Source organism: Trachinotus anak, unplaced genomic scaffold (assembly GCF_046630095.1).
Source record: "Trachinotus anak isolate AG129_WGS33_773 ecotype Australia unplaced genomic scaffold, CSIRO_AGI_Tana_v1 ptg000024l, whole genome shotgun sequence".
In the NCBI taxonomy this organism is placed as follows: Eukaryota; Metazoa; Chordata; class Actinopteri; order Carangiformes; family Carangidae; genus Trachinotus; species Trachinotus anak.
Genome location: NW_027273875.1, coordinates 1,066,849 through 1,092,371, shown reverse-complemented (window position 1 = coordinate 1,092,371; position 25,523 = coordinate 1,066,849). Strand labels below are relative to the sequence as shown.

The 25,523-nt window shown below is 41.3% G+C and overlaps 1 protein-coding gene and 1 long non-coding RNA gene across 3 annotated transcripts in view; one reads left to right on the top strand and one right to left on the bottom strand.

Annotated features, from left to right (window-relative positions):
* Window positions 1-1,198: 1,198 nt before the first annotated feature.
* Window positions 1,199-25,523, top strand: part of kctd16b (potassium channel tetramerization domain containing 16b) — a 77,160-nt gene continuing 52,835 nt past the window's right edge. The window contains exons 1-2 of one of the 2 annotated variants that reach the window (XR_011684946.1): window positions 1,199-3,230; window positions 7,683-7,786. Coding sequence is in view for 1 of the 2 variants with exons in the window: in XM_071461560.1 (XP_071317661.1) it covers window positions 2,228-3,065 (838 nt within the window). In the remaining variant the exon portion in view is untranslated. Of the gene's footprint in view, window positions 3,231-7,682; window positions 7,787-25,523 lie in introns of those variants that run through there. The other variant, XM_071461560.1, reaches the window with a different exon arrangement.
* The window catches only part of LOC139608087 (uncharacterized), a 138,980-nt gene continuing 122,584 nt past the window's right edge, over window positions 9,128-25,523 (bottom strand). The window contains exon 5 of the long non-coding RNA XR_011684947.1: window positions 9,128-9,267. This is a non-coding gene — a long non-coding RNA (uncharacterized lncRNA). The remainder of the gene's footprint in view (window positions 9,268-25,523) is intronic.

The following is a 25,523-nucleotide window of genomic DNA, read 5'->3' as shown; positions in this document are numbered from 1 at the left end:
TCATCACAAACTGAATTCTGCAGAAATCTAATGCATTGCAACCTGCGGACAAAAGGTGAAAGTCACTTTTGTCTCATGACTTGAAAACACACTCTGGTTTATTCTTGCTGTGTTTTTTGTGTGAATGTGACGCATGCTGTAGCAGGAAACGCTCCAAATGCCAAATTTCCTTGGAGGAATAGAAATGGAAATTCATATAATGTTCTTAACAGCTCATATTCTGCCTGAACTGTGAATGAAAACAACAGAAACACTTGCATGTCTGCATTCATGCACACTGTCTGTATGTGGGAAATAAATCGTGTCAACAAACACTAATTCTGATGCTTGATGTCTGTTGGTGTGTGAGGTTCTGTCCTTGGTGCTGAAAGATTAAATCTTGGGCATGTCGCTATAACAACAGAGGGGGGCGCTGTTGCTTATTTCAAGAGCAAGACACAAATCTCAGATAATGTTAAAACTCAGTGGCAAATTACAGCTCTTTATCTGGGTCTTGAAGATATTGTTTGTGTCAAAGATTTTGATTTGTAAAACGGTTCAGAAATGAAAAGTACAATGATTTTGCAGTCAAAACGTTAAACTAGGAATTATACACAGTTTGCAGCATGGAAACTAAACTACGTCCTGTATTTATGCATTCAAACCAAATGTCATGCAAATTGATTCAAGCTGGGGGTCAAATTGGAGCATTGTGAGCGTCTAGCTTATCACAATGATGGTACAAAGATGGATGCAGTATTCCTGCCAATGTGCTGTGAGCTGGTGTGAGAGCAGGAAACTTTGTTTTTAACAGAATCATGCAGTTATTTAACCTTCGACAGCATCAAGAGAAGCGTAATATCAGACATTACATACATTACTTACTATACCAAACCACGTGTGGTGAGTATTAATATACACATCATTATGATAACAGGCCTGATTTCCCTTCAATGCTTTCAGGAAGCATGATGATGGCTGACAAAGCAGCGACTGTAGCCTTGACTCATACGCCTTTGGTAGCCTGTGTCTGTGTGTGTGTGTGTGTGTGTGTGTGTGTGTGTGTGTGTGGGGGGGGGGGGGGGGGGGGGGGGGGGGGGGGCAGCCGTGAAGACACCACCCAGCTCTATAGGGGAGGGAAGGCGGTACGAGAGTGTAGAAGGGAGGGTGAGGAAGAGTGGGGAGGGGGGGAGGATGTGTGTGGGGGGGGGTCGTTTCAGCACCGCGGACAGCTCCAGCGGGTGAAAGCAGCCAGCAGCAGCAGCAGCAGCGGGTCGGTCCTCTCCGCTGCTCTAAGAAAAGAAAAATATATAATAATAAAAAGGAAAAAAAAAATCAGCTCTGAGATTTGTGACACCTCCCCAGGACAGCGGAGGGGATTCAGTCTAATTCAATCCCGAGCAGGCGAAATATTTGTGGTGACAAGCTGCAGACAAAAAGACAAAACCATTACAGGACTCCCGAGGTTTGCGTGGTGTGCAGTCTCTGCGAAGTTTGTCGCCTGTGAGAGGCATTCTGCCTCCTCTGCCGGTCTGCCCAGCCCGGGAAACCTGCTGCTGTTCAAGGGGAAGTTGAAGAGAAAACAAAAGTGTCAACAACACATCATCGCCTTCTTCTGTTCGGACTATATCCTTCAAGAAGTTGTTGGACTTTTTCTCCCCCCCCCCCCCCCTCTATCGTCTACCCAGTTCCACTGCGTAATTTTTCTGGTTTTGTGCGCCTGTGTGCAGAAGGATTTTTATTTGTTGGATAATATTCCCAGAAGCAAAAACGGTAAGCAAGACAAGTTTCTTTTTTTTTTTTTTTTTATTCGGTGCAATAGGCTTCCGTCAGCCTCCACCGGCTGCCTCTGTACTGCTCCTTCTTCCAGCAGCGATGGGAGTCCTACAGCCACTGATGCAAGGTTTGGATGCGTCCGGACACATTTCACCTCTTTGGCAGCGCTGATTCTGATTCTCTCCTCCTCCTCAAAGTCACTCATCTCAGTCTGTTCCATTTAACACTCACAGGAGGGACGCCCCGGACTGCCATCTTCCCCCCATTTTCGACTAGTGCTGAAGACTGGTAGGTGATAATGGCCATGGATCGATGAACAATGCTTATTCAGATAACTGTGAGATGAAGTTCCTGCAACGCAGAATAAACGAGGACGCTTAGGCAACTTTTTATTATTATTATCTTTTCTTAAAAAAAAAAAAACCAAACAACTCAGTGTAGAAATAGGTGTGTGGCCTGTCTGTAGCTGTTCATGACGGAAAGGATGGCGCTGAGTGGAAACTGTAGGACTAACCCCAAAGAGCAGGCGTCAGTGCAGAACAGTTTCCCAGATGTTGTTGAATTAAACGTAGGGGGGCAGGTTTATTACACGCGTCACTCAACTTTGGTGGGCAACCCGAACTCATTACTGGGTAAGCTGTTCTCCTCCAAAAAAGACGCGTCGAATGACTTGGCCAGAGACCCCAAGGGCCGTTATTTCATCGATAGGGACGGGTTTTTATTCCGGTATGTGTTGGACTACCTCCGAGACAAGCAAGTCGTCCTCCCGGACCACTTCCCGGAGAAAGGGAGACTCAGGAAGGAGGCGGAGTACTTCCAGCTGCCCGACTTGGTGAAGCTGCTGACCCCTGAGGATATCAAGCACAGCCCGGACGACTACTTCCACAGCGACTATGAAGATGGGTCCCAGGGCAGCGACCACCGGCAGTGCCCGCCGCCCTCCCTCGTCCCCGCGGACAGAAAGAGCGGCTTCATCACGGTGGGGTACCGGGGGTCGTGCACCATGGGCCGAGAGAGTCAGACCGACGCCAAGTTCAGGAGGGTACCTCGGATACTTATATGCGGGCGGGTGGCCCTGGCTAAAGAAGTTTTTGGGGAGACCCTGAACGAGAGTCGGGACCCGGACAGGACCCCGGATCGGTACACCTCCCGGTTTTACCTCAAGTTCAAGCACCTGGAGAGGGCTTTTGACATGCTGTCGGAGTGTGGTTTCCAAATGGTGGCCTGCAACTCATCAGTCACTGCCTCGTTTGTCAACCAGCACACAGAGGACAAGGTCTGGTCCAGCTACACGGAATACGTCTTCTACCGTAAGTGACACCTTTTCTTTTCGTGTCCACGCACGTGTACGCGCACACAGTACTGGAAGCCACCGCTAGAAGGTGCGCCTGGTTTACTCTCGCTGACGTGAGAGAAATGTGGTGGTGTGGTTGAAGGGCGTTTCTGGCAAGGGACCCTCTCTTCTGATTGTGTGGGTGAGTCCAGTGCTCAACTCCTCAGTGTGGTAACTGCTACCGTCGGTGTGATCAGGGCTTTTTCCACCTTTTTCTACGCCTTTAGTAAACCGGCTCCTTGTCCTTTGTTAATGGTTTTTGTAGGGCAGAGTCAAAAACACTACACACAAAACAAACTAGTGGGCTACATAGCACAAACACAGAGATTATAAAAGGGCTTTTCAGTATGGGTAGCCTGCATCACCTTGGTTAAAATGCAAGCAGAGGCACATGCTCCACTAGTGTCTTAAGTTTTGTCTGAGCCATGTGGAACAAAACCAATTAGAGATCACCCCTGGTAATTGGGGTTAAGCCAAGGTGTTATCTCTCCCTGGAAGCGATGAAACCTTAGCAGCAAACACATTCCTAACAGTCTAGTTCACGTTTTTATCTCAGTGTATAAAAACCTCTTGCAGCATGTTGCAGCATTCACTGCACTCTTGCAGGCTAGTTTATTTTTTAGATTTAACAAGGTTTTAACAATTACACCCCTACCTGAGTCACAGTAAACATCTGAGCAATGATTTGACAAAGCTTGCACTCCCCTCTGCTTTTATTCAGCCCATCCTGTCAATGTCTAGTATTGCCTTATGACTTTCCTTCCATTTCTCTATCTTGGCTGCTCACTGGCTGACAGGAATAGTGAAGAAGAGATCATCATGACTCTTATGCTGGCTCTCATAAGATTTTATGATGCAACAAAATAATCCATTTTCTCTGATCTGACAGTGCATAATTTATTACAGACTCTCAGATAGCCTGCCTTAAGGAAGCTGTCATAAAACAGAGAGATACTGTGAATGTGCTTAAGGTCTTTGTACCTGTATAAACTAATTGAATTATATAAGAAAAGCCTTTTCATAGAAGAACCCCTGAATCAGTCGCAGAGATGCCATTAAATATTCAGAAAGAAAAAAAGGGAAAAAGCCTTTAAACACAAAACATTTAAAGAAAGCACACTTTCATGTTGGGACTTGTATCGTTTTAATCTATATGCAGAGCCATATTAATAGTGGCTGACAACATCCTAGGACAATGAATAAGTGCCAGAGAAATTACTGACTTGTGAATCACAAAAAACAGCATAAACTCTGCTTTTTTTGTGATTGCGAAATGAATTTCTACAGCAAGTACACCATGGCTTTATGAATACTTGAAACTACTGCTGGACCCTGTTTCAGTCATTAATATGGTTCCCATAGCCACCACATACTCTCTATGTTAAAATACATTAAGATCAAATCATCTTGTTATGCAACAATGCACGATGAGGTGCCTATTGCTGCAAATAAAACTGGAGAAGCTGCCAACAGCGCTGAGATCAATGTGTCAAGGCTTCTATCGTGATTCTCACAAGAATAAGACTTTTTCTACAATGATGTGTTTCCAATCTTGCATTTTTTTTGTCAAGTGTTTAATACTGACTATACATTTAAATACTGTAAGCAGTAAAAACTGTCTTCTTAACCTTCAAAACAACAACCATATAAAACAGCAGTTTCTCAGCTGCAGCCATCTTGGTTCTAAATTTCTGTTTCATCCTCATTTCAAGTAATTTGTGATTACAGAGCAGCCATTTTTGGTATGTTTGGCAGCTGTAATGTTTCAGATTCATGGGAAACACCTTTCAGTTTAAGAAGACATCTAACCAAGTTCTTCTGACTGAGTCCATTCACTCATCGCCCAATCCTCCAGATGTTTGGCAAGTAAAAACATTCATGGATTGATATGCAAACATTATTAAAAGACCAATTTTAAGCCTGTCATGCAACTCAAAGAAAGCTCTAGATAGCATTGTTTTTAAAATTCTTCACATCCCAAAAATAAAATTTATTCATCTCGTTTAGAGATTTTTTTTTGCAACAACTGGGATAGGGCCCAGAACTGCTAGTTAGAAACCACTGAGCCTTAGGGAAAACCACTGCCAGCTCCATAAATCACATAAGTCAAATGATCACATGGTCCTAGAGCAAACAGGAATAAAAAAAACACACACACACATGAGAACTGGGCCTGCTCCAGGCTAAATGAGTTCAGCATTAACGGTCCACATGAAGCAGCTACAACAACTGGAAGGCTCTTGGCTCTTGGCTCTTATAACCCCCAGAAGTGGTGCTAACAAGCCAAATCAAGTGGTGGTGGGGGCTGGTGACATACACACTCTCATACAGACACACACAAACACACACCTTGCTTATGCAATATCTGGCAGTGTCTGTGGGCTGTCTCTGCAGACCTCTTCTTGCTTACTGACAAACAACAACTGCTTCCTGGCTTTGTTGACAAATGTTCAGTTCAGCTTGTTAGAGGGCGCACACTCAAAGGCAAGGACACAAATACTAGCAGAAGCGTTGGGCTTCAACACACATGGTGACACAAAAGCCTACATGCAGCCACGCAAAAAAATAAAACAAAACAAAACCCACTCACTCAGGGGCCAGAGTGTACACACAAAAGCAGGGAACCAGGCACAATCAGATGCGGTGTGCGCACACAAGGACACACACAAAGATACATATGCACACAGGAAAGCATGCACACACCCACAATCACGCAGGGAGTTTGTTAAAGGCTGCAGTCATCCAGTGGATTAAATGCAGTCACTGACAGTCTCTTGTTTATCTGCCTGTCACATTTTCAGTGCGCTCGTCTTTCCCCTCTCCCCATCCTCCCTCTTCCTCAACTTCCTTGTCTTTTCTCTCCCTCTTTCCCTTTCATGTCTACTCATTTCGTTCTAGTCAATCATACCCAGCTTTTCTCTCTTGTCTCAGTTCCCCGCCTTCTCTCTCCCCAGCTTCATTTTGCTCTGTGCGCCGCAGGGGCAAGGAGCAGCACGGCGGCACCAGTTGCCTTTACATGCCTCAGTGCACCGTCACACCTCCTGTCTCGCTTCTTATTCATATCTCTGTCTGCCTGCCTGTCCATCTCCATGATTGTTTACTTACCTTCATCTTCAGCTGTCTCATTCTACATTTTAGGTATTTTATCTGCCACTGTCTGTGTGCCTGTCCTCATCCTGTGTTGCCACTATGTTTGTCTTTCTTATTTCTTGGCCATATTCTGAGATCCTAAGGTAACTTTGGCTATGCTTCTCACATTGTGACTGGAAAGCTAAAGGTAAATATATTATATAGGCGAAAGTATGTCCACATTTGTGAACTTTTAGTCTGTGAAATAGTGGGCTTTTAAGTTTGTGCTGACATTATAGGGAAGGTGTTTTCCTGTTTCAACATAACAATGCCTCTCTGCACAAAGCAAGATTCATATAGAAAAGAATTTCCCAATCACAGGCCCTCGACATTAACCTCACTGATGAACTGCAACACCAGCTGCGAGCCAGGCCTTTAGTGGCCCAACCTCACTCCTCTGGGAATAAATCCATGCAGCTGGGCTCAAAAAACTTGTGGATGGTCTTGCAGAGGAGTAGAGACAGTTATGGCCTCACATTTATGCCCAATGTTTTGTAATGAGATATGCAACAATCACATATAGGTGTGATGTACTTTTGCTAGTGTATCTCCCTTTTTGGCACATCTGATTTGCTGAAAATTGGTTAGTGTTACATTAGCATTAATGGTTGTGACTCATCTGCTGTTACTTCTCACACTGGTTACTTTACTAAAGTAGCCTGAGACATAAAAAGCTAAATTTGGAAACAAACTGACCTGGTTAGAGGATTCTCTTTAACATGGAGCATTAATTTATCTGCCTATCCACCACAACTAACTTTTTCAGGTAGCTTGTTGTTAAATATTTAGCACTCACCCAATTTGAGGCAAAATACTTTGCTTACGGGCACAACAATAGTGGTTTTAAAGGTAACTGAGTCTCAGTTTTTCACTTTCTCTTCTCCAATCTTACTGACACAACTTTGCCAACTTCCACTCACAAGCTTCATGTTTTCTTTGCCCGAAGCTTGAATCACCTAGAGCTCTTTCAATCCTCTTTTTGCTTGTTATCTATTGCCCTGGATTCTATGCTCCACTGATTATGCCTATCAATCTCTTTTCTGTTTGTGGTTATTCAAATTCTAGATGGCCTCTGAAACCCCAAAAGGCAAATGTATTTACCAATTTGTTGCATGGCCGGAGTGACTGATAATTAATCATCTCCGCTGACAGTTGGTTCAGTGTTATTCACCTCAGGGCTTGACAGAGTGAACTGCAACAGAACCTTCGAACACAACATCCTCTGCGAAGAAAAAAAAAAGGAGACATTCCTGAAGCCTGCTGGGAGAATAGGAATATCATATTATTTGGCTCATGATGTGTTCCCCCAAGACTTTATTTTTACCACAGCTGAACATGCCAGAGTGAAGTCTCACTGCAAATGGCCACTTTGATATGACCATGTATGCTGGTGTGTGACACGCTGTCCCATTAGCTTGTTACACACAGATGAGTAACTCCTTGTGTGGCAAATGTGTTTTGGCAGGTGAGAAGAAAGGGGTTATGGTAATGGCTATGGTGTGTGCATGTGTGTGTGTGTTAAAACGTGACCCATGTTCATTACCTGAGGCATTTGCACACCCGTGGAGCCGCTAGCTAAACACACCTGCACTCCACCAACCCCCTCACACACACACACACACACACGCACACACACACACACTTGTAGACACAAATAGCCATCACCATAAGAAACTACATCACGCTCATCCTGCAAGTCTCTCCCAGTCCAGTCGGTGAAGACATTAGCAGCGGCGGTCCCATGCTGCAGGCCTGTAGGAAGTGATTAGCCGAGGAGCAGACAGGCCGTGACAGCTCTGAGGAGAGTCTTGATGGGGACAGCTGCTACCCTGGCCCCAGCTCCACAGGGGGGTCCACCACCACACACCTCAACTCTGCATTATTCAGACTTAGACGGAAGGGAAGGAGGGAGGAAGCAGGTGGACACTTGAACCCTTTGATTTATGATAGAAGAGAAAATACTGCTAACTTCTTTTACTATGACTACTGATGATGCTACTTCTTTGACTATTACTACTACTGTATAAACAAGACTGTTGCTATTGTTGCTATACTAATACTAATAAACTACAACCAGTGGTACATTGTTAAGTCAAGTACTGTCACAACATATTAAACACCATGTACTGCTACTGTTACAGTGTCATTGATATTGCTACTACAACCACTGGTATTACCTTTTTAAGTGTGTGCCGAATATGCAAGCAATATATTCTTCTTCTGCTCCCAGTTAAAGTGACATGTTGATCTGGAGGGTTAGCTAATGGAGTACAGATTGATAAAACTGGTGTGTGCTTGCTCTTTCTAGTAAGAATCTGACCTGCTGCATTTTGTATCAGCTGCAGGCAAGGAAGTGACTTCTGACTGAGGCAAGACCACAGAGAGAGTTGTAAAAACATGAAAGCATTGATGACCTTTCCCCTTCCTAAAAAAAAAAACTGCTTTACACTGGGAATATTTTTCAGTTAAAAAAAAGAAAAAGAACAAAACTCAATGCAGAAACTGTTAAATCCTGTTTCTCAAAACAGAATGATGTACTGAAAGCAGCAACAGCAAAAGGAAAATGAGAGAGTGGAAAAAGATACAATCCGTGGATGAGAGGACTGGAAGGCATGAGCGACTGAAAGTGAAACCCCAAATCTAGTAAAGGGTAAACAGAAAGTGAACTCAATTTTCACTTTTGAAATAGAGTTTATTCACCTTTTCAAGATGATAGAAAATAAGTTACATTTGCTTCCCTTTTAACAGAAATCAATATAGAGTAACCCTATCCTGAAACAATATATTTGTTTGCATTTATATTGCAGGTTTTTGATTGATTTTGCGTAAGACTGCGTAAGTTTGAAGTGCAGGTGGGGTTATATGAAAGTTAGCCGAGGACGCTATAGGAAAAAGAATGAATAAAGGGCAAGTGGGTCATATGGAAAGAAGATAGACTTTCTTGTTTGTCTAGCCTCCCCTTGACCTTCTCCCCTGGAAGCTTAGCGTAGCCACGTAGTGTATATTCCCATAATCCCTGGCCTCTGGAGGGTATAGGCAACTTCAGAGCTCTGGAGAGAGAGCGAGAGGGAGAAAGAGAGAGAAATAAAACAGAGTGAACACCAGTGCATCAACAACAAGCTCCCATAAGCCCTATGCAACTCGCTTCTCTCCTTGCTGTCAGTCCATTTTCTCATCTTCTGTGACTCCTGACACTCTATTCTCTCTGCAGTGGTAGGCACAGTTGATATAACACTGATACTCTTCCCCCGTTGTGTTGGAATAAGTGCTCTGCGGTGCGACAAGGTGTGGAGCGTTGCCATAATGACAGAAACTGCAGCTGGAGAGCCTCTTCACTCGCTCAACCCACCGGCTGGCTGCTGCAATGCATCAATGCTTTAATAGCCCCTCTATGTGTGAGTCCAGATTGGCTGGAAACACAATGTAAAGGATGCAGAGAATTCCTATCACATTGGTAATTGCTTTGCCTAATCATACCAACGGCTGTTTCCACTGTGGGGGTGTGTGTCACCTTTCAGATTAATACCTGCTGCCATTTGTTAAAGTTTCTCAAACAGAGGATCTGATACAAAAAGGGAAATACATCTAGTTTTAGAAATTCGGAGCATAATAGATATACTCCTATACAGGTGTCTAACTTCTGATTGGGTGCATGCCTGAGTAATTATCAATAATTATATTATAATTATTAATAACATAAACATATGCACCAGTATTTACTTGTGTAGACCACCTACAGTTTGTTGGGGTTTTACCTAATTTCCAAATGTTTGTTTCATCACAAATTGAAATTCTTGGACCAACAGTACTCACTTGTCATTTGGGAACGTATACCTTTGACTAGAAGAGGTACATTTAGTCTGATATAATAGGGAGAAAATCAGAAACACAAATTTCAACCTTACATGCATTGTCAATGCCTCTAAGCTACCTGTGTGCTTAGGTTACAGGCAACCAGAGCAACTTAACACCAAGCTGAAAAGCAGTGTTTCACTGCCTTCTCAGAGTTTCAAATGTGTTTCATCGGTCTGCTGAGTGTGGCATGCTCCATTGCAGCTGTTACCACACCTCCATAGTGATGTAACAGTGTACTGGCCCCAACCTGGAGTACACTTCCACATCACTGTAGCAAGGTGCTACTGAAGTCCAACAAAAACTTCATCTGCTGCTGTTGAGTTGCATTTTACATACGTTTTTGTCTTGTCTCTTTTACCCAGGGGGGAAAACAAAGCCTCACATGCAGCAATGAACTGTTTGCAGTTTGGTGTCAGTTCTTGCTACACCAAACCACGGCTAAATTGTGACTATTAGTCTCTTGACAAACTATCAGGGCAGGGAAACAAAGACACAAAAGTGTGGGAGTGAATTTGTATGTGGGCGCTTTGGGCAAGTGTTTACTTCACTGGTGTGTTTGTTTTCTTCTTTTCTCCTCAGCCCAGCTCCCCATTTGCAATCTTTCTGACATATAAGTTTCATGTGAATGTGCTTTCCTTAAATCAGTGGGTAGGCAATTTGAATTTTTGGATCTTGATCTTGAGGTCTGTACAATTCTCCATATCACTGTCATTGGTTGCTACAGGACACGTTCAGCTATGAGTGGTGCTCAATCCTCTACAATGCAGATTATCCCAGGGTTGAATTTTGAAGAAGTCATTAGTGACCACTGTGTTGTTGACACAGTTAGAAACATTACAAATCCCAAAACCAAGCCACACAAACCAAAAGTTTGTTCATGACCTCTTTTACGTTGACTGGGAGAAAATTAATCTTATTTCTGACTCTGAAAATGCCTGGAAATTCTTTTTTATGATGGCTTTAGTGTAAATGTCTATAAGCGTGAGCTCAGTGTGAGTCTTAAGTCTTTATTCAGACTGACTGCATGCACAGTTGCAATTGAAAAAGCCAAAGCTCATCATTTCCTCATCGAAACAATCCCTTGACATTTTGGAAAACTATTAAATTATTGGCTGGAAATAAAAATAACACAGAGCTTTGCTCATGCCTTGTCAAGGACTCACATCAAATCTCTGATAAGGCAAAAATGCATGGTTGTCTTAACAAGCATACCATTGCCTCTGGTTCCTTATTCGATTCTCTTAACATTACTCATGAGAATACTCCTACTGTTTGTTTTGATGGTCATGTTACAGTAAGTCAATCATTTAGTTTTTTACAGTCTCAGAGGTGCATTTAGCCCTGAAACTTTTAGACACTAGAAAATTGGCAGGTCCTGATAATTTGGAGCCTTACTTCAAAAAGTTAGCATCTTATTTCATTGCATCATCTTTGACTCATCTTTTTAATCTCTCTCTTGACGCAAACGAGATTCCTTTTATATGGAAATCTGCCTTTGTTCTTCCCATCTTTAAAAGGAACCCTAACCCTACAGTCTTAAACAATTATAGGCCAAACCCCAAATTGTGTGTCCTGGTTCAGGGTCTGGAATCCCTTGTGAGTGAACTGAAACAGTTCTGATCTAATGACAATGTACTATCTGACTTTCAATCAGGCCTTCAGAAAAAAATACAGTACAACTACAGCGGCCTTAAAAGTAGTAACATGGCAACATTGTGCAGCCCTTTTTATTGAGTTATCTAAGGCAGTGGTTCCCAACCTGTTGGATGGGGCCTACTAGTGGTATGCAGGGCCAAAAAATCATTTGCAAAACAGTCCAATTTCCCCCCCCCCTTCTATTAAGGCCTATCACTCTAATAAACCAATGATATGAACTTTTATGTTGGCACCAGCTGGACCACATCATATATTTTTTTTGCTATCTCAAGTCTGAATTTGTGCTAAAAGATTACTACTATATACTAGATACTATCTATGGCAAAAACTGGAGTATCAAAATGGATAGCTGGTTGGCAACAGGAAGAATTAAAAGAAAAGGAAATCAAGAGACAGATGGTGAAACCCCTGTCAAACAAAATCCGAGGGTCCTGGGACCACTTGTTTTTGAATGCTGACAAAACAAAACTCATGACATTTTCAAATGATAAAATCTCAGCCACTGACCCTTCTATCTATCCACTTTTCAGGGCTCTGAAATTGACTCTGTATCTCAATACAAATATCCAGAAATTGCAATTGATGATTCTCTCTCTTTTATGACTCACATCCAGCAATTGTTGAGAAAACTTAATTTGAAATTAGGTTTTTTTTTATTTTAGAAAATAATCTTGCTTTGCCTTCGGGGCAAAAAGGTGACTTGTCGGCACCTCTTTGTGTTTTTGTTGTACTTTAGCAACGTTATATCAATGCAAGCATCTCTGCAATGCTTACACATGCTGGATACTGTTTACCATAGGGCACTGTGGTTTATTACAAATTTTAAAGCCCTTACTCACCACTGCTTGTTGTATGCTTGGGTTGGATAGTCTGCCTTGTCCACCTGTGGACTTAACCATTATCATATTCTTATTTACAAAACTATTCTTGGTCTGCTTCCATTTAACCTACAGATCTACATTCATCAAAGAAGTATGGGAAACTATTCTCTATGCTCCCAGGACTCACTCCTGCTATCTGTCCCTAAAGTCTGTGCTCAATTGGGTAAAAGGGCATTTAAGTACACAACTTACTCTGCTCAGAATTAGTTGCAAAATTACCTGAACCATGAGAACTGGTCTCACTGGAAGCATTTAGAGTAATTAAATTGAAAGCAGGTACATCAGTCTGTAGATGTTTTTGACTGATATATACTGAGATATTGCTCCTGTTTGGAGCAATATCTCCTGGCCTTATTGATGACTTATGATGAAAATCATTTATATTCTTTATGATTCCGTAATTCTTTATTTTCATCATTATTTTGTAATATGTATTCCTGCAACCCTCATAATTGTGCTCCTGCCTGTCTTGCTTCTACCTGCTTCAACCTCATTCATCTTCTTCAGTCTGGAGATAGTGTGACTGATGAAACAACTGGTCAGTATTCAGACTATGAGTAGTTCATGATGAAACCTTCACAGTTTAATCATGTTTTGGACCATTCCTTATTCCTCTGTGCTGCATTAGAATCACACAATGTCACTCACAGCAGTGGTCCACAGCTTGATTGAGCACATGGTCATACTGCTGTTATTTCATTCCACAGTGCTTTATAGCTTCCTAGGGCAGAATGTCAGTGGCGTTTCAATTAAAAATGGGAATAAAGTCTTTATGTCCATTAAGAAAGTTTGAGGCACTAATGTAGCAACTCCAGAGGAAATTAACCCCGGAAAATGGTTGAGACCAACAAGTGTTAATGCTTCATAAAAATATAATATCATGGTTCTTTTTTCTTATTTGCAGTAAAGGAGAGCAAGTTGTTTGCCTCAGTTTCAATTTGTTTTCATTATTGACAACACAAGATACAAAATAAATTTTTAACATTTTTACCTGTATTTCCCAGACACAGAGGAAAGAGAATTTAATGGGCAAGGGGTTGTGAAGAATGTGACAAATAATTGATCTCAGGCTGTCGCAATCGCATTGCATAAATCTTAACTGAGACTGATTATTAATTAATAATGAATAATTACAGGTATACTTCAAGAGAACAGTGTTTAGGCCAATTATGACACTTTTTGATAAACATAAAGAACTTTATAATGTGTTATAACAGATAACTTGCCTCTAGCATGATATCAGACCTGAAGTTGTGCCACTGCAGAGGATTCCAAACGCCAATACTGTGTCTCATTAGTAATCCCTCAGTGTCATTTCAGAGTACTCAGCTGTTTGCTAGAGCATACTGTCATCACCATTTCATTCCTAAGTGGCTGTGAAGCTCCCTGTCCATTAAAACATACACATATACTATATAAGCATGCACACACATGCCCCACGCCCTCACACACACTTGGAGGTTACCTTATACAAACAGCTCACCGATGAAAAATGACTCTCATTAGAAGGAAGATTATAGATCAGACTGCACACTTAAACACATTTACCGTGTCTAAAGATATCCACAGTATCTCCCGCTGCAGTATTGAATACCTTCTGCCTATTAATGTAAAGCAAGGAGAGGAGGGAGAATGAGAGATTTAACTCTTACAATTTTATCTCCCTGATGGATGAGATTAATTTGTTTAAGTCTTCTGGATTCACGACAAAGTGATACACACCAAGCATACAAAATATTAGGAAGAAATTTTAGCGATGCAATTACTGAGCAGGACTTCAAAGCGCTCCAGGGCCTAAAACTTCTCTATTTATCTGTTTGTAATCTCTTTGCCTCCACCCATAGCTCCCTTTCTAATACTGAATCAGGTAAATGTATCAGAGTGAGATAGACAGTTCACACCTGAATCTATCAGTTTGTCCCTAGAAAGTGCAGGCACTGTTGTACTTTCTAACATGGTACCTAAGAGGCGTTTAACATCAGTCTTAAGTACATCTTAGAAACAGCCACCTGGTGTTTTATGAAAACCCATGAAACCTGGATTAACACAGCTCTCTGCCAATTCAGCATTGCACTCTTATAACACTGTTAGAGTACTGATAAGATCAATACCACAGATTCAGCCTACTCAATGCAGTCTTCTTCCTTGTCAAAACCTGGTGCTATATTATATTACCATTCCAATGAAATAGGAGGTCCAGGTCTGCTATGCTAATAGTGGCTAACTAGCCTCAAGCAGAGTTGAAGCGAGCACTACAGAGATCATTTCTAACTCCACACCCCGATATTTTTTTTCATTTTTAAACATGTAGTCTGCTGCCCCAATCTACAAAAATCTACAAGATCTGATTAACTGCCTCAAGTGACATCATTTGAGGGAATTTTGCACAGCTCCCCCAGGGGCAACAAAATATTTAATACAACTTTTACAACAACAACAAGGCTGACACTAGCTGTAGCCTAGTGCTGCATTCCATTTAATTTAGATGTCCGAAATCGCAGCTGGAAATGACGCAAAACCCGATTGTGTGGTGTTTGTGCATACCAACATTGTAGCAACATGTCCACAGGTACAAGTTGGACAGTACTGTGTGTATGACTGATTTAATAAGACACAAATAAGACAGAAGCGCTTGTTACACCTTTCACTTCGGTTGATGCACAGAGCAGCCATCTTGGAATTTGAGGTTGGGGTTGGTGAGGTTCTTACAACTCTCCAAGTTGGAAATGTGACATCAGGGGGTGTTTCAGTTGAAATTTCCCACTGGGAACTCTAAATTCCAGACTTTACAGTACTTTCTCCAAGTGCACTTGAGCCCACTTTGGCCATATTTTAAAAAATGTATTTAAATTTGGAGGATGAAGTGTCTCATATCTAAAGATGCTAAATGGGGAAAATCCAGTACTCAGAGCAGGGACTCCAAAAAACAACTTAGAATGAAAAAGAACCAAGATGTAATTTGTTGGAATCAATTTAAATGTGTTTATAATTGATGGAAGGGGCAAACAGTGGTCCTAAACTATGTTGTAGAGTTGAGCTCTGTTCTTTACATTAATGGTGTCTCAGCGGCCTCACTTAACCTTCACCTCACTAACATTACAGTAAGAGGGTTACATTTTACAAAGTCAGCAATCCAAAAGGCTTCAATACATTCATTTTTAGATAGTTTGGTAACACGTTTTCTGTTCAGTAAAGCTCACCAGTTCAAGAACAAACAATAGCAGCCAAGTTTACTGATGGATAACAAGGCACGCAGTGAGATGAAAAGTGCCTTCTACTAGAATACAAAGAATACATGGCTAGAGTTCATGGCTTGTTGCATTTGCCCACTTTGAATATTAATTATTTTTCCTCACATTTTAACAATAGATTGTTTCTTGCAAATGTTAAGATGTGAAGCACTTAGAGAAGATGCATTGCAATGATATGCAAGCTATGCCAGTACTCACAGGGAGTAGTCAGGATAATATAAAATGAAGGCGTTACTGTTTCTAATCCACAATGATTACAATTTATTTAACAGATCCATGGACACCAAAGCATTACACACATTATAGTAAAAAACAAAAATATCTGAGATCCTGTTTTGGCTTTTTGGTTACCAAAAGAGTTGGGACTCTATAAATAAAGAGGAAACATCAGTATCAGATTGGCTGGTATGATCTGGCTACGCTTGATCAAATATCCAGCGGAACTGAAGAGTTTGTGGTTAGTGCCTCTGTATGTTCTGTCTCATAGCGAAGATGATTTATTGAAAATGAGAGCGTCCGCTATCATCGCATCAAGCCTGTATACCTGTTTACTGTTCACGGTGCAATGAATTATTGAGTGCTGTTCACAGAGGACTACACAGTCTGTGGCACCCACACAGGGGTCCCGGCTGTTTGCAAAAGTAATGGGTTGCTACCTGGGGTCCCATGTACACATACTACCTGAGTAATGGTCTCATAACCACACAAGCCTGTATTAGACATGTGTAGATAATCATTTGCTGGCTGTGAACCTATGTGATTATGGTCTGCAGAGACTAGGTATGTTGGTAAATTGGTTTTACGGGACAGCAGCAAGAGCATCAGGGCGTAAACACTCGACAGCACATATGCACAAACACACACGCACACTCGCACGCATTACTCAGATAACATCAGGCAGCACAGTCTAGCCTAGAGACACATTGTTTACGAGATTAACCTGGCCAAAGCTTTAGAAGGATTAGCAAGCAGTGTGTGTCTCTCTAAGTCAAAACAACCAATGCACCGGCACAAACCAACAGTCCAATCTGCAGATTTGTGTCTGCATGCAGGCTCCAGCCAGATTGAAAGTCTCGATCTGATCTCCAGAGCACAGGAGGGCTCATTTGTACATGAACACACTCGTGTGTGCTGGGATGAGAAACAAGCAAATGGAGCAAGACAATTATCAACATCCATCACTTCAGAAACTCATTTAGCCAATTACAGCTGTTACAGGCTGACATTTAGGTGCAACGATCCCCTTTAATCATTAAGGTTCTCTCTTCCACACACACAGACAGTACACTCCAATGTGTTAAAAAGGTGGTATCAGCGTAATAATGTAGTTGTCTCATTATATGATGACATGTTCTCCTTGAAGAGCAAATCTCATTCATCTTGATTAGGACATCGTGTGTGTTGCATGCTGTTGAGTGTGTGTGTGAGGTGGAATAGAGGACACCGGCCTTTTCAGATGTCACTCTCCTGTTTCCATGCAACACCCAATAACAAATGTCACTTTGCTTTCCATCCTCAGACATCACTCACCCTCTGGAGAAGCTCTTCTCTCTTCTTCCCTACTTCACCCAGCTTAATTTCTCTTTCACGTGTGTCCCCTGCCAATTTACATTCCCCTCATGAATACACCATTAGCTATGCTTTGTCTTTGTTTTTTTTTTGTTTTTGTTTTTTTTCCAGCAAACGAACAGAGATGTGCCAGGCGAACAAACCAAAAATAGGCTCAAAAACAGACAAAGTCAAAGAAAAATATGCATACTGAGTTAGTTAACCAATGCCAAAGCTAAAGATTCACAATAAATATTCAGGACGTGTTTGTGGAGGAGAGTTTGCTTTGGATCTCAGAATCTTTTCAGAGTTTTTTTTTTGGCTCATCTCTTAATACCTGAAGTCCTCAAGGGCATCAGAGGGCTTTGCCTTGTTTGGTTTTTGATTTTGAGTGAGTTTTATTGATCAGGTCATTGGTCTTCTTGCTGTAACACTTTGAGCATCACATGCTGTGCTGTTAAATCCACTGCATAGGCTTTCTGGGTGTCCAGCATACAGCACAGAAAATCTTACATGACAGCAAATGGCACATTATGTGCTATGAGAGCTTAAACATTTAAAAGAGGAGGCAGAAAGGAGGGAAACAGTAAATGGTGGTGAAAGGAAGAGGAGATGCAAGAGGAGCAGAGGAGAAAATAACATTACACACACGCGGTATCTAGTGTGGAGCACAGCTTAATCTCTGGTGATGGTATCAGTGTATCTCTTTGCCTGTTGGTTCTTAACATTTTTTAAGCTATGGGCAGTGGTGACGGCTGCTTGTAAAGAAATCCATCATGGATAACAAACAGGCTTGCAAAAATACAAATAGATGCTTCGATTTGGCTCACTGGCAGTATAGATACATGTTTTGGACTGAAATCCACAAGCGTGCATCATGTACGTATGCTATGAGCATGTTTATTTTTTCTCTTTTTTTATTTTGCTTCTGGGGTCTCACCTTCCAGTTCTGTATCTGCTATCTGCTGCTTTGAGCATTTGATTCTCTGCCAGCTGTGCAGATCAGATATTTTTTTGGTCTTCTCTGGGGCATTTAAAGCATCAAGGTGTTGTGCTGAGAGCTGAGCCTCCTGTCTTTCGTAAACAATCTTGGGCTGGTGTTTCTCTGATTTCAAACATCTCACCTGGAGTACACAGAGTGGTGGAGCTGCCAGCTCTGGAGCTGCCAGGGGATGTTTTTGATTGCTGTGGCTTTCGCTGCTCTTAGTGCTCTGAGCCTCTGTCTCACTCTATAGCCCTTTTCTCATATTAACCCTCCTCTATCCCTCTCCTTCTTTCCCTGTATGTCTCCCCATGACAGCTGGAGAGGAGAGTTTGGTTGGTGTGATTTTCACTGCTCCAGGCCTCTGTCTCTTTTTGTCTGTCCTTCTTTCTGTATCTGCCTCTTCTCTGCCTTTTCTTCCTGCAAGAGCAGGGGTTTGCTGTGATTTGGCCCTCATTTCCTGTGAGGCTGATAACCGTTGCTTTCAATGCTTTGTCTTCATCTTCTTTTGTGTCTTTATTTGGTTGGTGTCTCTGTCTCTCCTTCTCTCCAAGCGCCTGAGGAGTAAACTCAACAGCAGCCAAAACAACAGTCCTGCTGGTTCTTTTCATTCTGTTTTGTTATACTTTCTGTTCCTCTTCACTCTGCACTATTGGCTTCATTTTTTTTGGTTGTTTCTTCACCAGATTCTCATTGGTTACTACCACCAAATACAGAGAAATAGAGACTAGAGTAAGCAAGCGAAATAGAAATAGAGTTACCCTCAGCACAGGAGATGCACTTCTTGGCTGTTTGCTTACATTAAAACCTATATAGCATAAATACTTGGCTTAAACATATTATATTATATTATATATAACATTGTTATATTTCAGTTGTCCACAAGACTGTAAAATAAACCTCTAAAGGTCAGCGTAAGAAGGATGAGTGGGGGTGGAAATCATTTGTAAGTAAGGCTGGGTTCCTTGTTAGGTGTATTTCTACACTCAATTAGGAGGCACCACTGCTCAAGTGTGAAAAGAGAAAAGTTTGGGAAAAAAAGGTCACATTTTAACAGTTTCTCAGGTCCCTCTGGCAACTGTTAAAATGTATCTTAGCTTCCAATGAAAAATAACTTTATCAACGGTAATTTCTACTGCATGAAGCTATTGTTTTGGTAGAGTAAAATCTGACTTTATAATATAGTGGCCCCAGGATGAACCCCCATTAGCAGTAGCTGGTCTACACTCTGCTTATGTGAAAACACAGGGAAAATGATTCAAAAAAGTAATAGGTTGTGTGTTTCTTGCGACGTTTTATGGCAGTGGAGTTCCTGCTACAGAATGGAACTCTTTACAAGCCATCTGACCCTGTAGGAAAGTGACCAAAGCTGGCCTTTGACCTTTAAACTTTGACCTGGCCGACTTCTGTGTTGTAGGTACGAAAGACATTTATAATCAGTGCTTTGTCTCATACACAAACACATCTCATCAAATTGAAAAGAGAAAAGAATACCAAGCATGCATCTCAATAGATCCATCCATTCATCCATCCATCAAGTGCAGCTGATTCAAACTACGTGCATAGCCCGGATGCCCTTTCCCCGATCCGCGTCCTCTAGCCCCTCCTGAGAGATCCTGGGGTGTTTCCAGGCCAGATGGGATATGTAATCCCTCCAGCATGTTCTGGGTCTGCCCCGGGGTCTCCTATCAGGTGGACGTGCCCAGAATATCTCCACAGGGAGGCGTCCTACCAGCATCCTGATCAGATGCCAAACCACTTTAACTGGCTCCTTTCAATACAAAAGAGCAGCAATTCCATTCTGAACGCCTTCCAGTAACTGAGTTTCTCATACCGTTCTACAGGGAAAGTTCAGACAAACTGACACACACTGCACATTAGTCATGACACAGATGCCCATATTGTAGGAATTTATTTATAGTTCAGCATTGGATTTCATCCACTTATAGCAGCATTGCATCACTAGATGATTGGTTGTATATCATAAGCATAACTTGCTTTTACACATCCCAAAATAACAGTTTACATTCTTAGACAGCAAGTTTGTAGCCTCGCTAGACAACCAAATATGTTGTCTTACTGAAAAGGAAATGACTGAGCCTTTCTGTCTTGATGTTGTCGTAACTGATAATCTCCACTGCATCTGAAACATGCAGGAGAAAACACAAGCAGTCCAGGCTGGCAAACCAATAGACTGTACAATATAAAAGTGGATGTGGAGTACAGGTCAGAAAAGTAAAGTCAAAAGTGAAGTGCTTCAAACATGCATTCCATCTAATGACCATCAGGGGGCACCTCCACTGGCTGCAAAAATGTCTGACTATATTAAAGTCTATGGGAAAATGGCTCCACTTCTCACTTGATTTATTACCTCAGTAAACATTTTCCTAATGAGTTTATGGTCTCAATCACTAGTTTCAAGTCTTCTTTAATACAACATGATGTTCATTTTTTAAATTATGGTCCTATTTAGAGGAAAATAGACAATAGAGCAGGGTGTGCATTAGGGCATGGCTACACACTGCGACCTGCCTGACAATCAGGATAGAGTACAGAACAGGTCAGATCCAACCCTCACTCCTTCTCAGCCCCACCTTCTCGTCCAAATATTGTTTTAAATATAGATATATAAAATATAGGTTTCTTCTGGTTTAAAAAAACAAAACAAAATGGTGACGGGCAAATTACAAACTTGAGTCTTCAAAGTGGCAGTTCACAAACCATTGGGTGACATCATGGTGGGTTGCTACTTGGGTGAACCACAGTTCTTACGGGCTCTACACAGTATCTCAGTAGACAAATAGCACCAACGTGTAGCTACATGTTTTGAGGGGCTATGAATTTAGAAAGTCTGCTTACCAGACCTCTGTAGCCCACTCCTCATCTCTTGTGGCTTGAGGCTACATTAGCTGCTACAACTATTACACCCCCAAATCTCTCACTACTGGTGGTCAAGTTGCATTGTGGGTAATGAAGCACCAGTTTTTGACAAGGTAAAACAATATGGGGAATAAAAAAGATGATGCCTCTGGTTCTACTGCAGGTGCAATGCTAAATGAGTAGAGTACTATTTTAATGCACATTTAATGCAGTGCAAAAAATGGTTTAATTTTGGCTGTTGGGTCTCCACCTCATTCTTTTTGTCACTATTTGAAGTCAATTATCATTGATGAGGGCTGAAATGTAAATGCAGACAAATCACAATGGCTCAGAGCAATGGAGCTGGGATGATGTTTTTTAAATATCCTGTCATTTCTGTTGTTTTCTTTTTTCTCCTGGTGAACATGAAGATTTTTGTTGGTTTGCTTTGTGGATTTTGTTCTGTTATTGCTCTTGTGATTTTTGAATGCAAGGATTTCGGATTGTTTCACTTTGTGTGGGTGTTTCTTCCACTCTGTCTCTGTGGCAGTGATTTATTCCTGTCTTCCTGCAAACACAGATAGAAATGCCTCCAACTGTAAACTTCAATCGCTGGATGAAATTGTCACCCTGTGTGTTTGCATGCATTTGTCTGCAGCATACACTAAATAACTGACCAGAGACTGTGTCAGTCATGTTTCATGCCCGTCTGTTTTTATTTTACTACATCTGTGGTTTATGCTTCCGTTTTTATCTGTGCTTGTGTCTTTGTGAGTCAGACACCGATTGACCACAGGAGAAGTCATAGTGACATCCAGATATTGAAATCAAAACACTTTAGACTGCCATCAAAACATCCAGAAAATGAGACAGGACGTTTGGAAACACATTGCTTTACTGAGCACACACACACACCTCCACACACCCACACACAACCTAATGCTTACGGTAAGACAGGAATCCATTATCAGTATGGAATAGCCCAGAGAGAGTGTGAGTTATGTGGTATGAGTGGATGGGGTGCTAATGTGAATGGATGCCTCTCATATACTGCATGCAGCTACCAGCCAACTGAAGTGATGACTTTGTGCATTCACGCTGAGCGGAGGACTTCCTGTGAACAACTTGGTTACGGTGTGATGCATGTGAGTCAATATGACTTCATTTTGGTTGAGGCAAGGTGCTGGAGCCTTTGTGGCAAGATATGATGACTATGTTTTTGAATTTAGCTAAGAATAACTTCTATGGATCTATGGATACATGCTAATACATATTATTTTAGGAATATTATAATATTATAATATTTTTTGGAATATTAAATTACATGTTATCTAAGTGTAAGTCAGTATAATGGTCCGGGCTGGCGCTCTGCTGCATGTTGCACAGCATGAGATATAAAGATCTTTGAGAACTTGTTCATTCCAAGTTTTAAGTATTCAAAAAAAATCCAACAGTGGAATGAATGGAGCAACATGGCTTATATGCTACAATAGCTTCCTCTCTGGCTCTCCATCCACTGAAGGGTCAACACTGTCAAGATGGCTTGCAGTTTGTCAAACGCACAAATTCACAGGTCAAAGTTCACCAGGAGTTTTTAGCTTGAAATAGTAGGTGCTACAAACAGACATTTTTGTCAGGTGTTTGTAGACAAAGGTTGCAATAAAATGGCAGTGAATACTGGGCTTAGATTTTTTATGTAGCCAGAAAGGAAACTCCAAAAGGAAGCTCACATAGCTCATATCTCCTGAATTTGTTGTCTAGTTAATATTGTAGCCAGAAACGCATGGCAAGTAATTTTGGGCCATTTGAATTTAAATATGTACTATAACAGGTAATCAGGTGAGAGAGGGGTTATGAAATCCAAAAAAGACCCAGCTTAAACCAAACTGAGTTGCACTGCAATTACAGAATGCATCTGGGCTACACCTAGGCTAACAGTACAGCAAGCTTCTGTTTCAGTGTACTGTTGGTTTGCAGTTGTTTTTCCTACTGGTCAAAAATCTCTTTTTGCTTTTGCTACATAGCCAACATTAGCATTAACAGTTTACTTACCAGTCTTGCCAACAGCATCAGCCAATAATTTAGCATTCTGTCACCTAGCAATGCTGCTCAAAATTCATGATGGGATGTTTAGCTGTATTTCGCTCATTTACTGAAAGAAAAGGTTTTAGCCTTTATTCGCTCAGAAAACAACTTTCTCAGAGCTGCAGTGAACAGTCTTCATCCATTTGCAAGTGATGTACTCCACTGGGGCAGTCATAAGTTACAAGTATTTCTCAAAGGCACCTCAACAGTGGGGTAGAGAATTACTCATTCACTTCCACCCCTTAAGTTTTTTTTCCCAGCTGACACAAACATCAGTTTAAGCCTATATAATCTCTGTCTCACCTGGAAATTTACCCCATGCATCCCGAGCATTATACGCACCATAAATTGCAAGGTCATGTGCTATGAAAGAGGGGGTGTGATCTGGTATCATCAAGTGATATTTCCACTACATGGGCTGGCTTTCACTGCTCCTTCATGTGCTCATGGATCATCAGATAAGGCAGCACTCTGACAGGGAAGCTATTGGCTGGCACTGTCTCTGGAGACTCCGCCACTCCACAGCTCACACTGGCAGCAAAAATGGCACAAATACTATATGTGTACACACACACACACACACACACACACACACACACACACACACACACACGACATCACATGCAATACAGAGAGATTCACAGAAAGAGACACAAACATAGAATGACAGATATGTAATGTTATTGTAGGTAATAATTATACATTTTTAAATTGTCTACTGTACATATGAGTGGTAAGTGGGACAGCTCTGGCTCAGGAGGTAGAGCAGGTCATACATTAATCACAGGTTTTGTGGATCGATCTCCAGCTCCTCCTTTCCACACATTGAAATGTCCTTGAGCAAGACACTAAACCCAAACTGCTACAGATATGCCAGCATGCTATGCTAGTTTGCTACTGGTGTGTGAGTTGGTGAATGAGAGGAAAATTGTACATTTTCTCATGTAGGTACCGAGCCATACCCTTGAAATGTAAACGTGTTATATCGCACTGTTAAGTTTCAATAGTAAAATACAGGTAATACCACATCCTAAAGTCTTAAAGTATACACCTCATGTTTTAGAGCTGCAATGATTATTTGTTCAATTGACCAAAAAAAAGAATAAATTAATCAATAACAACAACAATAATAATAAAATAATTGTTTTAGTCATTTCTAAATATTTGCTTTGTTTCTAGCTTCTAAAATATAAGGATTTGATGTTTTTCTTTTTCATACATGACAGTAACCTGAATATCTTTGGACTGTTGGTCAGACATTTTTGTCATCTTGGTCAGTGGGGAGTCATCTTCTGGCATTTTATAGACACAATAATTCATCAAATGTTTGAAAAAGTAATCTGCAGATTAATCATTTAATAAAAATTAATGTTAGTTGTATCACTAGTTTGTAACAAATGGAATCTGTCAGGTAACCAGAGAGAAAAGATCTTTACAATGGTGACATCTTATCTGAAACTTCTACATTTACAGAGGAGAGACTCACCAAGTTTGAAAACGACAGCTTCACCTGTGCACTGCCTCCAAAAGCTGCTTAGAGATTTAAAATGTTCCACTCTTTCTTATTGTCAGTGGAGACACCACATGATCAGGGATCCAGTGGGACATTGTGAAAAGAGAAGATGAAAAGAGAAATGATGAGCTGTTTTCACCAGTGTTCATTTTAAGGCAGCATCCAAAAGAAACTCTTCGGTATGGAACATTTCAGGAAGACGTGACCTTGAGTTTGCCTGAAAATTATTTCTCACTGTCACTGTTAGGGTGTCGGCCTTTGAAGTCGCGATTGTTCTGGCTGAAACATACTTGGTGTCTTTTGTACATTATGATACCAGCGCTGATGGCTCAAGGAAATGTCTGGTCACAAATGGAATTCTCTATGGAATTCAATTTACGTGTGTCTCAGTGTGCTCTGGGGACCTCTAGCTTCATAGCGTACAGTGAAAGAGATATATAGTACGGATGTTTCATCCCGATTTTGCAGTGCCCAGCTTGGGGCCCAGAATAGAAATGAACAGAGAGGAGATTGTCTGGTGCGTAAGTAAGCACCCTGTTGGAACTTCATTTATTTTTCTTATTTTTAATATTGTTAATCCTACATCCTGAAGATTTCTACATGAATGCACTATGATTCTATCAACTTTTTACAAATTCAGTCATTACACAGCTACAGCTTAAAATTGTTGCTGTCT